General features: G+C 40.2%; 2 protein-coding genes across 9 annotated transcripts in view; both read left to right on the forward strand.

Moving 5' to 3' along the window:
- LOC114306193 (serine/threonine-protein kinase EDR1) overlaps nucleotides 1-14,106 on the forward strand; it is a 46,174-nt gene that overhangs the window by 13,747 nt on the left and 18,321 nt on the right. For 5 of the 8 annotated variants that reach the window (XR_014339543.1, XM_028251384.2, XM_028251388.2 and 2 more), the window contains 5 exons: nucleotides 5,028-5,105; nucleotides 5,225-5,286; nucleotides 5,628-6,019; nucleotides 12,366-12,566; nucleotides 13,852-14,043. Coding sequence is in view for 7 of the 8 variants with exons in the window: in XM_028251384.2 (XP_028107185.2) it covers nucleotides 5,756-6,019; nucleotides 12,366-12,566; nucleotides 13,852-14,043 (657 nt within the window). In the remaining variant the exon portion in view is untranslated. The remainder of the gene's footprint in view (nucleotides 1-5,027; nucleotides 5,106-5,224; nucleotides 5,287-5,627; nucleotides 6,020-12,365; nucleotides 12,567-13,851; nucleotides 14,044-14,106) is intronic. The other 3 variants (XM_028251387.2, XM_082886559.1, XM_028251390.2) reach the window with 2 other exon arrangements.
- On the forward strand, nucleotides 6,806-7,946 carry LOC114315334 (membrane steroid-binding protein 1-like). The gene has a single exon (XM_028261947.2). It carries the CDS (start codon nucleotides 6,973-6,975, stop codon nucleotides 7,549-7,551), a length of 579 nt encoding a protein of 192 aa, XP_028117748.2. The 5' UTR covers nucleotides 6,806-6,972; the 3' UTR covers nucleotides 7,552-7,946.

A 14,106-nucleotide genomic window follows, 5' to 3' on the forward strand; every position in this document is an offset into this window, starting at 1 on the left:
TTTGGGCCAAGTTAACAGAAGGGGGGAATCTTGACAATGATAGAAAAAGTACGGGAGGTTAGTGTAATTTTTGAAACTACAGGGGAGGTCCTTGTAATTATGAAAAACCCCAGGGGAGGTAAGTGCAATTTCCCTCTTTTTTTATTTTTTATGTTGTTCTTATCATTCAGCCACCTCTCATTATCCCTTCTAGTTTTAGTCCCAAACGAATTATTCAATCCCTTTTCCCGTGGGATTATCAGATTTCCCACTATTAGCATTTGTCCCACTACATTCAGCATTAATGATAGCATTTGGACAGCAGCCACCAATAGTAATGCAATTCTCATTAGGAGCCCTGGAATCAGACCCACCCCCATTTAATCTGTTGATCTCAGAAAGTGACACAAGACATGGCACTGAAACAGTAGTACCATCTGGACAAACAGAAGGAACAGAAATCCCGCTTCCCTTCTCACCCCTCCCCTCAATATGATCAGACATGGTATCCATTGTGTGTCCTGAAATGTGAAAAAGAACACAGTCGGGGTTTAGCACTTTTGAAACTTAAAGCATCTCAGGTTGTAGAAGCATTCAAAATGAGTTATGGTTAGTTCAGGCTTTTTTTAATATATATGTATACACACACATATATATATATTTGGTTTTCACCGTACAGTTTATTTTTTCTTTTTGTTATTTAGATGAAAACATTTTTGTTTTTTTAAATATGGCATTGTCAAAGATGTAGTTAATCTTTGCTAGTAAATTAATTTACAATGCTAATAGCTGCATAGCCTCTTGCCAATTCAAAAAACAAAAATAACGTCTGACTTAGTGTCAACTCAGGTCACAAGCACAAACGTCTGTCTGTCTGTCTCTCTCTCATAAGAGAACCCTGTGTAAGATTTGATGTATTGAGAAATAGAGAGAATGAATTATGTATATTGATATTATTGATTGATTTTATTGATTGATGTGTATTACAAGGATTTATATAGGAGAGGATTTGGGAGTAGGTGAATGTGGTAGTGGAGGTGGTAGGTGGAGTGGGTGGTAGTGGTAATTTACATTTACTTTTACAATTTACATTAACAGCCCCCCTCAAACTCAAGGAGGATAGGTACTAGCCAACTTGAGTTTGGAGAGAGTAACAAAACAGAAAAATAAGCTGACAAATAAAATTAAAAATGGGATAGGAGACACTGTATGGTTGTGTCAGACCGTTGTAGAAGACACGGTATGGTCGTGTCGGACCGTTGTAGCAGACAGTTTACGGGGTCATGTCGGACCGTTGTAGCAGACACTGTGTGGTCGTGTCAGACCGATGTAGAAGACAGTTTACGGGGTCATGTCGGACCGTTGTAGCAGGACAGTTTACGGGGTCATGTCGGACCGTTGTAGCAGACACTGTGTGGTCGTGTCAGACCGATGTAGCAGACAGTTTATGGGGTCATGTCGGACCGGTGTAGAAGACAGTTTACGGGGTCATGTCGGACCGTTGTAGAAGGACAGTTTACGGGGTCATGTCGGACCGTTGGAGAAGACAGTTTACGGGGTCATGTCGGACCGTTGTAGAAGACAGTTTACGGGGTCATGTCGGACCGATGTAGCAGGACAGTTTACGAGGTCATGCCGGACCGATGTAGCAGACACTGTGTGGTCGTGTCAGACCGATGTAGAATACAGTTTATGGGGTCATGTCGGACCGTTGTAGAAGACAGTTTACGGGGTCATGTCGGACCGATGTAGCAGCTGACCGGAATCAATGTCGGGACAGTTTATGGGGTCATGTCGGACCGTTGTAGAAGAGGTTGGGGTGGTGCACAGTGCGCCATGAGCGACTTATACATGATACTGTGTATAACCCCCCTCAAACTCAAATAGGTGTGAAGATAGAAACCTATTTGAGGTTGAAACAAAGGGATTGATAAAGCTGACCGGGGTAGAAGACACTGTATGAGTGTGTAGATAGGCTGCCCAAAAAATATACATGTAGATATATATCGAGCTCTCAAAAGTCGTGCCCTCAAAAGGTGTGCCCAATCTTTCAAAAGGCGTGCCATCAAAAGGCGTGCTCGATGCATCAAAAGGCGTGCCAGATATGATGGCGAGGCACGTGAGTGCCTTGGTTGGCGTGTCCGGTTTGTCTGGCGTCAAGAGGCGCGCGATGCGCGTGGCTGCCTCGGCTATATAACCAAGACTGAACCTGAGGCTGAGGCAGAGGCTGAGACAAAAAACCTGCGAATTTCTCTGAAAAACTCTTCGTTGTGCTGAGAGAGAGAGTCTGTAACACTCTGTTGCGAGAGATAGTCTGTAATACTCTGTTGCCCAGAAAATATCCTCGTCTTCCCGGAGTCTGCTCACTCTCTTTCCAGACCTCAACGAGTCAACAAGAGAGAAAACTGGTGCGGTGGCACTGGAACCTCAACCAAGTGCCCCGGAGTTTGCTCCGTTGAACTTTCCGATGCGGTCTGTGGAGCAAAAAATGGCAGTGCAGTCGGATGTGGAGGCTAATCAGTATACGTTGAAGTCATGTGTGGAAACCATGACTGCGGTTACAAACTTGTCGAACCGGCTGCAGAGTAGGGCAAATGAGGTGCAGCAGTTAAACTCCCAGCTGGCTCTGCTCCAACGCATGTATAAGGATGCGCGAGCAGAGATAAGTGTGCTAAAGGCGGAAAATAAGGAGCTGAAGCGGAAGGCCACCGTGATGTTCCGTTTTGGAGGTCCGTCATATGCTGCAGTGGAGGAGCAGGGAGTAGGCAACTTGCTCGGTGGTCTAGGAAGCACGGAGGCAGCACCGTCAAGGGCCGCCCAGGACGGAGGCAAGAAGAAGAGACCGGCGGCAGAGTAGATAAGAAAAAGCCCACTGTGGGTGTGGTGGTTTTGTTTTGTTTTGTTTTTTTTTTTTTTTTTTTTTTTTTTTTTTTTTTGGTGTAAAATGGGGATCAGGGGGAGCCCCGACATGAATAAAATGAGTTTGGTGTGCAGTTCTTCTGCTCTTGTTGTTTTTTTTTTTTTTATTTTTTTTATTTGGTTAGAACAAAACTGCTATGGAAATATGCACCTACCAATTTAATTATCATATACTAAAAAATTAAGGAATATATTATTCACATATGATATATACCATTCGAAAATTGTGTACTACAGTGTTGTTGGCCAAGTTGATGTTAAATCCATTTGTTTAGCCATTAAAAATAGATCCCATGTGACTAGTGTTTTGTTTGGTGGATATCCAGATCCCATGTGACTAGTGTTTTGTTGGGTGGATATCCATGGGCGGAGTTAGGTTTCAGTAAAAAACAACGTATTTGTTCGATTTGTCTTTTTTTTTTTTTTTTTTTTTTTTGAAAAAAAAAAAGAAAAATAAAAGGAAGGAAAATATATAAACATAGATATATAAAATAAAAGAAAGGAAAAAAGCAGAGGAGGCGGGGTGTGTTGGGAGAAGTGTGTGTGGGGAGAATGGAATAAAAAAATAAGAGTAGTTTTGTGGTTAAATAAAAGAAGAGTGGGTGGGCAATATTAAAATAAAAAGAAAGGAAAAGAGGGGGACAAAAGTTGCCGGATGGTGTATCATGGAATGGTGGATCACAGAGTGTTTAATGGGTTTGTGGAGGAGACACACATGGATGGGTTCTGTGAAGATGTTTTCCTCATGGATGGGTTCTGAGAAAGCCTGTTCAGATACTTCCTTTGGAAATGGGTGTTAACCTTTCTGGTCATTAACAACAGGCATTAAAACACTCTCTAATCTCTCATGTTTGATCGTGAGAAAGAAGAGTGAAAAAAAGAGAGATTTGCAGAGAAGTGAGAGTGTGAATCTTTGAGGCTTGCTGTGGTGTGCAAAGCTTATTACCTTCCCGATGAAAACTCTCAACCTCTTTTCATTCACTGCAGTAGTGCACTTCCAAAACTGGCAAGGATGGAAGGAGAGAGAAAATGTAGAGAGAAAAGAGAGTGAGAGAGAGTGTGGAGAGAGAAGCCATCGGAGAGAATATAGATGCAGAGGGAAGTGAACACTAGATACCACTCCACTGTTGTTAGAGGATTTGATGAACATAGCGGTTCACAAACTATCTGGAAGAACAGTTTCATTCCACAATCTGCTCAGCAGAGAGCGGAAGCGCAGGCTCAGGAAGCCACGGCGGCGTCACTTCAGGCTCAGCTTCAGCAAGTCATAACGGGCGGCGGCGCATAGCCGGAGGACGCCGAGTTGGCTTACATTGATCCAGACCGAGTCGAGGTGGCGAGTGGACCGAGTTGCAAGGCGTGTCGGGAACGAGTTGCTTCGGTGGGTGTATTGCCGTGTCGGCACCTGTCTGTGTAGAGAATGTGGTGCCATGGCTCAAGCTTGTCCTGTCTGTCTCTCTTTCAGGGAGTATGTTGCCGCCGTTGATGGCGAAGAACTCGAAGCTATGTGCAAAAAAAAGTTCCAGCGGGCAGCGAAGGCAAAGTTGCCGGCCGGCTGCCCGCCGGTGAGAAAGAAATACAGGCCTAAATCTTATAGCTCTGATACCATGTAAGATTTGATGTATTGAGAAATAGAGAGAATGAATTATGTATATTGATATTATTGATTGATTTTATTGATTGATGTGTATTACAAGGATTTATATAGGAGAGGATTTGGGAGTAGGTGAATGTGGTAGTGGAGGTGGTAGGTGGAGTGGGTGGTAGTGGAGGTGGTAGGTGGAGTGGGTGGTAGTGGTAATTTACATTTACTTTTACAATTTACATTAACACCCTGGATAGTTGTAAAGTTTTGAGAAGGTTATATTTTGGACTTTTGATTCTAAATTACCTTAGATATCTGTTAAGTTGACCTAAAATGCAAAGTCAACCCTCATTTCATTTGAAATTTAGATGAATTAGCTATTACGACTGAGTAATGAGGATATATTTAAAAATATCAAGGAGTTGAAGAGGTAATTTTTTCTGCTATATTTGTGATGACAGTCACTTAATTTTATGATATTCCTACTTTTGAGAAAGAGAGCTTAAAAACATTAATTGCATGCCTCACATTGTTTTTTCTGCAGTTAGTAAGTTCCGTGGGAGTAGCACTTCAAGGGTGGTCCCAAGGCAACCCTCATATATCATACATCTAGGATGGATGTGTAAGATTTTAATTGGTTCTTCAAGTCTCTTTCTCTTTTTCTCGATCTTTCAGTGACATGCATGCCAAAATGCTTAAGTGGTCGTTATAGCCCTAATTACTTTATTGACATCTTTTTAGGCTGACATTATGGTTGTGGATTTGGCGTCTAAGTCAGAAAAAAATCTGCACCGGTCTTTATGGTAGGATTTGTTGTATTATTCCTATATGTTGTTGTGTTTTTTGAATGGTACTCTCTCTGTCTCTATGTGTGTGTGTGTGTGTGTGTTTCCTTTAGAACTCGTGATCACATTATCTGTATTGGAAAGATTAATGCTGATATCTTTTGCACATCATTGAAATTTGTTTTTCAGCATGACCTTTTATTAACTTCTTCTTTCTTTTTCCTGCCACTTGCTCTGAGATTTGATATCTATTTATTGATAAGTATTAATTTGGACCAAATGGAAGCAGAGTAAAACATACATTGTCTACTTGTTATGAACTAATTTTACTTAACACAATTTGGTGTCCAAAATTGCAGGCCGTATGATCTCCAGGCCAAGAAAACCAAAAGGAAACATTTTATTGAAGGAATTTCTTGTAGGATCAATTGTCATTTATGGGGTAAAGAGTGGAAAAAATAATTTTATATTTTGAATCTGTCTGGAGATGGACAAGACACGAGATGATGCAGGGCTAGCGGAACCGGGTCCTGCGGAATCGGGTCGTTCTAATGACACTTGGTGGCCATCAAATTTGATGGAAAGACTGCGATCAGTTTCTCTGTTTTCTTCAGAAGCAACGATTAATAATAAAGAATCAATAAAAGAGCATAAGGTTGAGGGTTTGGCATCACACAGAGCTTCACAGATTCTGTGGGTCACTGGAACGCTTTCTGAACCAATTCCCAATGGTTTCTATTCTGTAGTTGCGGTGAGCAGTATATATTTTTGTTGAAATGTGCAATTAGTAGAATGTAGTTCTTGCTTTTCTGTGCTAGGATATTTGGTGCAAGTGAGCATGTTTGGAGATTAGAAGTGATTAGCAAAAAAAGAATATATTATTTGAATCCAGGTATAGCGCGCTAAAGTTTCTTGCCTTGTCTGTGGCTGATTTTATCAAACTTCCACATCACTAGTAATCATGGATCAGCATGTCATAGTGTATATGTATGTGGGCACTCTACAGACAGCCCGTCACACACTGGGCGTTGATTTCAGCTAAAGCATTTGATTTTGGATGATGATCTAATTCAGTTGAATAATTCATTTCAAGCAAAACCTGTAAACTTGGTATAAATATATTTTATGGACTTCAAATTCTTATGCCTATCTATGTGCATTAGTTGTTGGAATTTTTACTGATTAAATTTTCCAACCTGGTTGTGTATTTTCTCAGTCTACCAATCTAACAGTCTGTAAATGTAAGTTGTTTTCTTTCATATTGGATGATGCTGCCTTTATCTCCTCTCGTGTGCACCTAATACCTGAACTTGCACATAGTTTTATGCAATATGATGCTTGGGGATTCTAAATTATTCTACTTGTTAAAATTCACCTACTACACACCTACCACTACCACCTACTACACACTCACCTACTTCACCTACTCTCCACCTACTCCTCACCTACGCCATACCTACTACACACTCACCTATTCTCTTCCCACATCCTCTCTTCTATATATAGGAATCATTGTAATATATCAATACAACAATCAATAATACAATTCTCTATTTCTTTTTTATACATTGAATTCTAACATGGTATCAGAGCAAGGTTAACAACTTAGTAATTCCGCTTCACCGGCGGACGGCAACCTCGCCTTGGCCGTCCGCCGGACAAACCCAAATTTCCTTAATCTCTCTCTCTCTATCTATCTAAGCCATGGCTCTGCAACTCTGGGAGACCCTTGAAGATGCGATCACCGTCTACACGGGTCTCACTCCAGCAACTTTCTTCACAGGTCTCGCTTTGGGTCTCGCTATCTACTATGTTCTGTCCAGTCTGTTTGGTTCCTCTGGTAATAATCAACGTAAGAGTTCTAGGGAGTTGCAGGAGGAGATGCAGCCTCTTCCCCCTCCTGTTCAGCTTGGTGAGGTCACTGAAGAGGAATTGAAGGTCTACGATGGTTCTGATCCTAAAAGGCCTCTTCTCATGGCGATCAAGGGTCAGATCTATGATGTCACACAGAGCAGGATGTTTTATGGACCCGGTGACCCATATGCTCTATTTGCTGGAAAAAATGCTAGCAGAGCTCTAGCAAAGATGTCCTTTGAGGAGCAAGATCTAACTGGAGATATCTCTGGTCTTGGTCCATTCGAACTCGACGCGTCGCAAGATTGGGAATACAAGTTCATGACCAAGTATGCGAAAGTTGGGTCTGTTAAAAAGACAGTACCAGTGACTGATGGGTCATCGAGTGGGGAAGCTGTCGAGACAACTGACCGCGATGTTGATGATTAGCCTACAGACAATGGTCCATCTGAAAATGCAGCTACTGGAATCACAGAAACCGAGTCTGCTGTTGATGCCAACAAAGAAGACTGAGGAATGTTGTTATCCCTACCGTATGAAGTGAAAGTAATGTCTGGGTTGCCTCTTTTTTGGTGGGTCATTGCTTGCCATGTTGATCATAGCTATTTCTTTAATCAAACCCATACCCACTTTTTGATCAGGCTACTCTAAAATATTATCCCAAAACATCCACCACCCACGTTCTTTCACACTTTTCTTTTAATATATATATATATATATATTACAATAATGCACCCACTCATTTCTTTATTTGTTTTTTCTTTTACTTCCTTTACCACCACTCACCCATGTGACCCACGATGCTCAGATTCTCCAACCTATACTTTTTCTTTTCATTACACTCTTGTTCCCCACTTTCTTTATTTTATATATATATATATATCTATCTTTTTTTATTATATTATATTAAAAAAAAAAAAAAAAAAAAAAAAAACATCATCATCTCTCCTCCGTTTGATTTCAAACTCCATTATTTTTATTTATTTTCTCCAAACCACTTTCCTTATTTCCCCCATCTTTCATTTTTGATTTCACATATATTTTTATTATTTCTTCCTTTATTTTTCTTTCACATTATTTTTAATCTTTTTTCAATTCCATTCATACCATATAGCTTTGCACACCAAACCATATTTTATTCCTCTCAGGGATCAACCCCGATCACAATTTTACACAAAAAAAAAAAAAAAAAAACAAAAAAAACAAAAAAACAAAACACAACAACAACAAACCACCACACAACACCAAATGCTTTGTTTTCTTTTCTGCAGCCGGCCACCACCTGACCTCACTTCTTCGCCTATTCCGCCGGTCTTTTCTTCTTGCCTCCGTCTTGGGCGGCTCTTGCCGGTGTTGCCTCCGTGTTTCCCCCTCCACTGGGCACGATCACTACTCCCTGCTCCTCCACTGCCGCATATGGCGGACCTCCAAATCGAAACATCACGGTGGCCTTCCGCTTCAGCTCCTTATTTTCCGCCTTTAGCACACTAATCTCTGCTCGCGCATCCTTATACATGCGCTGAAGCAGAGCCAGTTGGGCGTTTAACTGCTGCACCTCATTTGTCCTACTCTGCAGCCGGTGCGACAAGTTTGTGACCGCAGTCATGGTTTCTACGCATGACTTCAAAGTATACTGATTGGCCTCAATATCAGTTTGCACCGCCATTTTTTGCTCCACAGACCGCATAGGAAAGTTCAACGGAGCAAAACCAGCGGCGCTTGGTTGAGGTTCAAGGGCCACCGCACCGGTTATTTCTCTTGTGGACTCGTTGAGGTCGGGAAAGAGAGTGAGCAGACCACGGGACGAAGAGGCCATATTCTGGGTAGCTGAACGGGAAGAAGAGGCCATTGTTCAGATGTTTCAGAATGCAAATATTCAGATGTTTCAGAATGAAAATGTTCAGCGGTTTCAGACTGGTTTGCACAGCCTCCGCCTCAACCTTGGTTTAAATAGCCAGGGCCGATCCGCGCCTCGCGCGCCACTTGACGCCAGACGACAAAACGGGCGGGCAAGCCAATGTGGTGATGCGCCTCGCCATCATGTCCGGCACATCTTTTTATGACTTGGGCTCGCCTTTTGATGGCACGCCTTTTTATGGATTGGGCACGCCTTTTTATGGCACGCCTTTTGAAAGATTGGGCACACCTTTTGAGGGTGCGACTTTTTAAGGGTCCGACAAGACTCTATAAACTGTCCCGACATTGATTCCGGTTAGCTCCTTCAAGGGTCCGACAAGACTCTGTAAACTGTCCCGACATTGATTCCGGTTAGTTTCTACAAGGGTCCAGCAAGACTCCGTAAACTGTCACAACAACTGTCCCAACACCTTTTGAGGGTGCGACTTTTTAGGGGTCCGACAAGACTCTGTAAACTGTCTCGACATTGATTCCGGTTAGTTTCTACAAGGGTCCAGCAAGACTCCGTAAACTGTCACAACAACTGTCACCACATTGTCTGCTACAACGGTCCGACATGACCCCATAAACTGTCTTCTACATCGGTCTGACACCGCCATACAGTGTCCTCTACAACGTTATGACACCCCCATACAGTGTCCTCTACAACGTTATGACACCACCATACAGTGTCCTCTACAACGTTATGACACCACCATCCAGTGTCTTCACCAATGGTCTGACACGACCATACAGTGTCTCCTATCCTCTTTTATTTTTATGTATTTTCTTGTTTTGTAACTCTCTCCAAACTCAAGTTGGTTAGTTCCTATCCCCTTGAGTTTGCGGGGGGCTGTTAAAATTCACCTACTACACACCTACCACTACCACCTACTACACACTCACCTACTTCACCTACTCTCCACCTACTCCTCACCTACTCCATACCTACTACACACTCACCTATTCTCTTCCCACATCCTCTCTTCTATATATAGGAATCATTGTAATATATCAATACAACAATCAATAATACAATTCTCTATTTCTTTTTTATACATTGAATTCTAACACTACTAAATAGTAGAAAGGCACAAGGAAAAATATGGTGGTGTATTGCTTGACTTTTAAAAACTGTTTAGGACCCTTTGTGAACCCAAAAAATTGAAATGGTTGGTGAATATCTCATTGTAATTAGATTGACCTTTAGTTTTGCATTTGGCATCCAGTGGTCTGTTTCTTTGATTTATGCATGGTGTAACAAATGTCTCAAGAATCCAAATATATATATGGAAAATGAAAAAAATTTGTTATGCATGTGCACTAAATAAATGTTTAGCTAAAGCGTTCTCTCCGGTTTTTAGAAATTGTAGAGTTCTTTAAATGGTTGAAAATGAAAATTGAGCAATGGCTGTTGGCTCAATACTGCTAGGTAAGACACTAATCAAATGCTTAGCGGTGACCTGATTATAGGTTTAATTTTGGACACAACTCAATACAAAAACTCCTTGCCCTTGGCCACCTAGCTAGCGGGAAAGGAGAAATTTACGCTCAGTTTTCTTTTTTCTTTTTTTTTGTCTTAAGATACCAAACCAAACCAAGCCTTAAGTCCCATCAAATGGGGTCGGCTACATGAATCCTTCTTCTCCATGCAGATCTATTAAAGGCCATTTCGTTAGTCAAATTAAATAGATCCATATCTCTATTTACAACGCTAGCCAACGTTAATCTAGGCCTACCTGGTCCCCTACCGCTTCCAGCTACCGTCACTGCATCGCATCTCTTCACTACTGCCTCTATTGGTCTCTATTGAATATGACCAAACCATCTCAATCGATTCTTTCTCAACTTATCTTTTATCGGTGTCGCTCCTACCCATTCCCGAATACACTCATTCATAATTCTGTCTTGTCCAGTTTTGCCACACATCCACCTTAGCATCCTAATCTCAACAACACTCATTTTATCCACATGTTGTTTTTTGGTTACCCAACATTTAGTCCCATACAACATCGCTGGTCTAATAGCCATTCTAGATAACTTACCTTTTAATCTAGTGGGTATTTGTTTATCGCACAGTACCCCAAATGCACTTCTCTACTTAAGCCATCCCGCCCTAATCCTATGGGCCATATCCGCATTAATCTCTCCCGTTGTTGTGATAATCGACCCTAAATAACGAAAATGTTCACTCTTAGGCAGTTCTTGGTTCTCAAACTTCACTTCTCCTCGGCTTTCATTGTTACTGTTACTAAATTTACACTCCATGTATTTTGTCTTACTTCTGCTTATCCGGAATCCTTTAGATTCAAGTGCTTTTCTCCAAATGGTCGTAAGATACTAAGATGCCTGATTCTGAAGGGGAAATTATTTAATATTCCCAGAGTACCACATGTCCGTACTCCCTAACTAATCATCATTCAATATGCCTCTCATGTTCCCCAATCACCCAACACGATACCCCACCTACCCACTTTCTCCACCAATCATAATACTATGGAATACCACGTATCCATACTCCAGAATTACTGAATAATTACCCATTCTGAAGAGACCTAGAAAGGTCAGCCTTAAAAAAAAAAAAAAAAAAAAAAAATTGTTCTCTTCTTACATCGGTACAAACTTCGTTGTATTCTATGCCTTCTATTGTTATTTAAATTTTGACACTTCGACTGAGACACTACATACATTGTGCTCAACATTTTGACAATTCTTTTTTAGCCATTTATTATGCAGTTTTTCCTTGTACGTCATTACTTTGGCTAAAAATGATTAATAAACTATTTCTAAACATAGTTTTTTCCTATTGGAAGCAACAACTTTAAAATGATATATGAGCAATATTATGAAGATGATGCCGTTATTGTGTAGTATATGCTTATGGAAAAAATGTAAAAGTATACAAAGATAATAGAAAAGGTAGCTAGCATCTAACAGCTCCAAAGGGGTTTTTGTTTTTTATTTTATTTTAATTCTTTGGAGCCTTGTAGATTAAGAAACAAGGCAGTTCATTTGGGATTTGATCACGAACGGTAGATTATAGGCTCTGAAACATCATTGTTGGGAAATTGGCTTTAGCAGTTAAATAGACCTTCATAAGATAATTGCGAGAATGTGATTGATTTTTTTAAAAGATTTATAGTTGTTTCATGTGTTATATACTATTGAGAAAGTGTTAAGATCTCGTTGCTTGTGAATTAAGGGTATTCTATGTTTTAATCTGGTAGTTAATTTCCAGAAATTTATGAAACTTGATTAAGTTTATATTAATGGTTTTTTGTCTTTGTTTGACAGTCTAGTATACCAATAAATACCATCATTGTCTGATAAAACTCAATATTGTGCAGGAAAGAAGACTTAAGGAACTATTTGATTCTATTCCTTCTCTAGATGAACTTCATGCTTTGTATTCAGAAGGTCTTAGAGCAGATGTTATTGTAGTGGATGATAAAGATAAGAAGCTTTCCATGCTAAAGCAGCTGACTGTGACTTTGGTGAAAGGATTAAATTCAAATCCAGCAGCAGTTATAAAAAAGATAGCTGGATTGGTATGCTTTTCTGACTGTGAAAGTTTTCTTATTATTCGTTTTTTTTTTTATTCTATGTTCCATTGCAGGTCTTGAATGAGTGTAGTGTATTTTGATGACCATATTTTCCCATGATAACATGCATTTATTTACTAAATAGTAAATATTTTCTAGTTGTACTGGATGTGGCATTGATAATAAATACCTGGCAATACCTTACTGTTAGCATTACTAGTGGTACACTGGATGTTCCTTGGTGTGTGGGAGGCAATTTTTCTGTGGTGGGTTTCCTTTTAAGTTTGGGTTGTATCACATCTTCCAATGCAATGAGTACTTGTTAGTGGACCTTCCTGTGGGGCAGTCTTTATACCTGGTCTAATAACCAAGAGTTGCATTCAATTAGTAGGTTTGAAGAGATTTTATTCTTATAGTGTTGAGAACATTATTCTTCAGAAGGCTTGGACCCAAGTCATCTATTGGGGAATTTGGCCATTATTCCACAAGGAGGAACACTTGTCAACTATTGCTTAGATTTCTCTTTCAAGGCTGATTTCAGATTTTTTGTGTGTCCAGGTTGATCAGAGGTTCGGCTTCCTTCTCCCCCACCTTCATATTCTTGTTTTGTTGGACAGTGGTGGTTTGATGATAAGGATAGCCCTTTAGATTCGAGAGTTTGTGGACATATTTCAATGTTAGTAGGGTGGCTATTGGGTGGAAGGAAATTCTTCTTGTGTCATTGCTGGGAAGCTGAAGCTGTTGAAAAGTGGCTTAATGAAATGGAGCACCTACAAGTTGAGAATGCAAGGGTGTTGGGGGATATTAGAGTTTTCGATTTAGTTCAAATTTGGTGGTTAGTCACATATTAAGTGAGCTTCAGATTTTGCTGGAGTGTTTTGCTAATACTGCCAGTGAGGCGGGAGCTTTATAATTACTAAAACATGTGACAATAGTCTTGTGTGGTTGTTTGGTGCCCAATGGTATTTGTCTGCGAGTGGATCAAAATAATAGTATTCTTTTCTTCTTCTTTATTTTATTTTATTTTTATGTCAGAGTGGAGAAGTAAATGATTGTTTTTACATTTGTGTTTGATTAAAATGAGTTGCAGCCAATGTCAAACAATCGTTCTTGCCTCTAAAGAACCTGTGTCAGCTATTGATTGAAAGTTTAATGTTTTTTTTTTTTTTTTTTTTAATTTTCTTTCAAGAGACCTTTTGAGCTCCATATCCATCCCTAATTATTAATGGTTTCAAAATGCTGATCAAGTTTGTTTTGTTTTTGTTCACATCACATGTTTTTCCATGCATAGGTTTATGAATTTTATAAGCAACCCAATTTGGATTTAAATCCAGCGAAAGCTGCACTGGAGGAAGTATCTCATGCATTGGATAATCAAGGAGTCCGGATGCTGGGTCAAATAAAGCATGGTACATGCCATGCCCGGGCAATCCTATTTAAAGTTCTTGCAGATACTGTAGACCTTGATAGTAGGCTTATGGTGGTAAGTTTTTTTTAATTACTTGGAATGAAAGACACCCTTTATTTCCTTTTTTCGGTTATCTTC

This window comes from Camellia sinensis, chromosome 9, assembly GCF_055761805.1.
Source record: "Camellia sinensis isolate YWXY chromosome 9, ASM5576180v1, whole genome shotgun sequence".
Lineage (NCBI taxonomy): Eukaryota > Viridiplantae > Streptophyta > Magnoliopsida > Ericales > Theaceae > Camellia > Camellia sinensis.

Coding starts and splice junctions, on each gene's coding strand:
- LOC114315334 (XM_028261947.2), top strand. CDS start 6,973: ATGGCTCTGCAACTCTGGGAGACCCTTGAAGATGCGATCACCGTCTAC.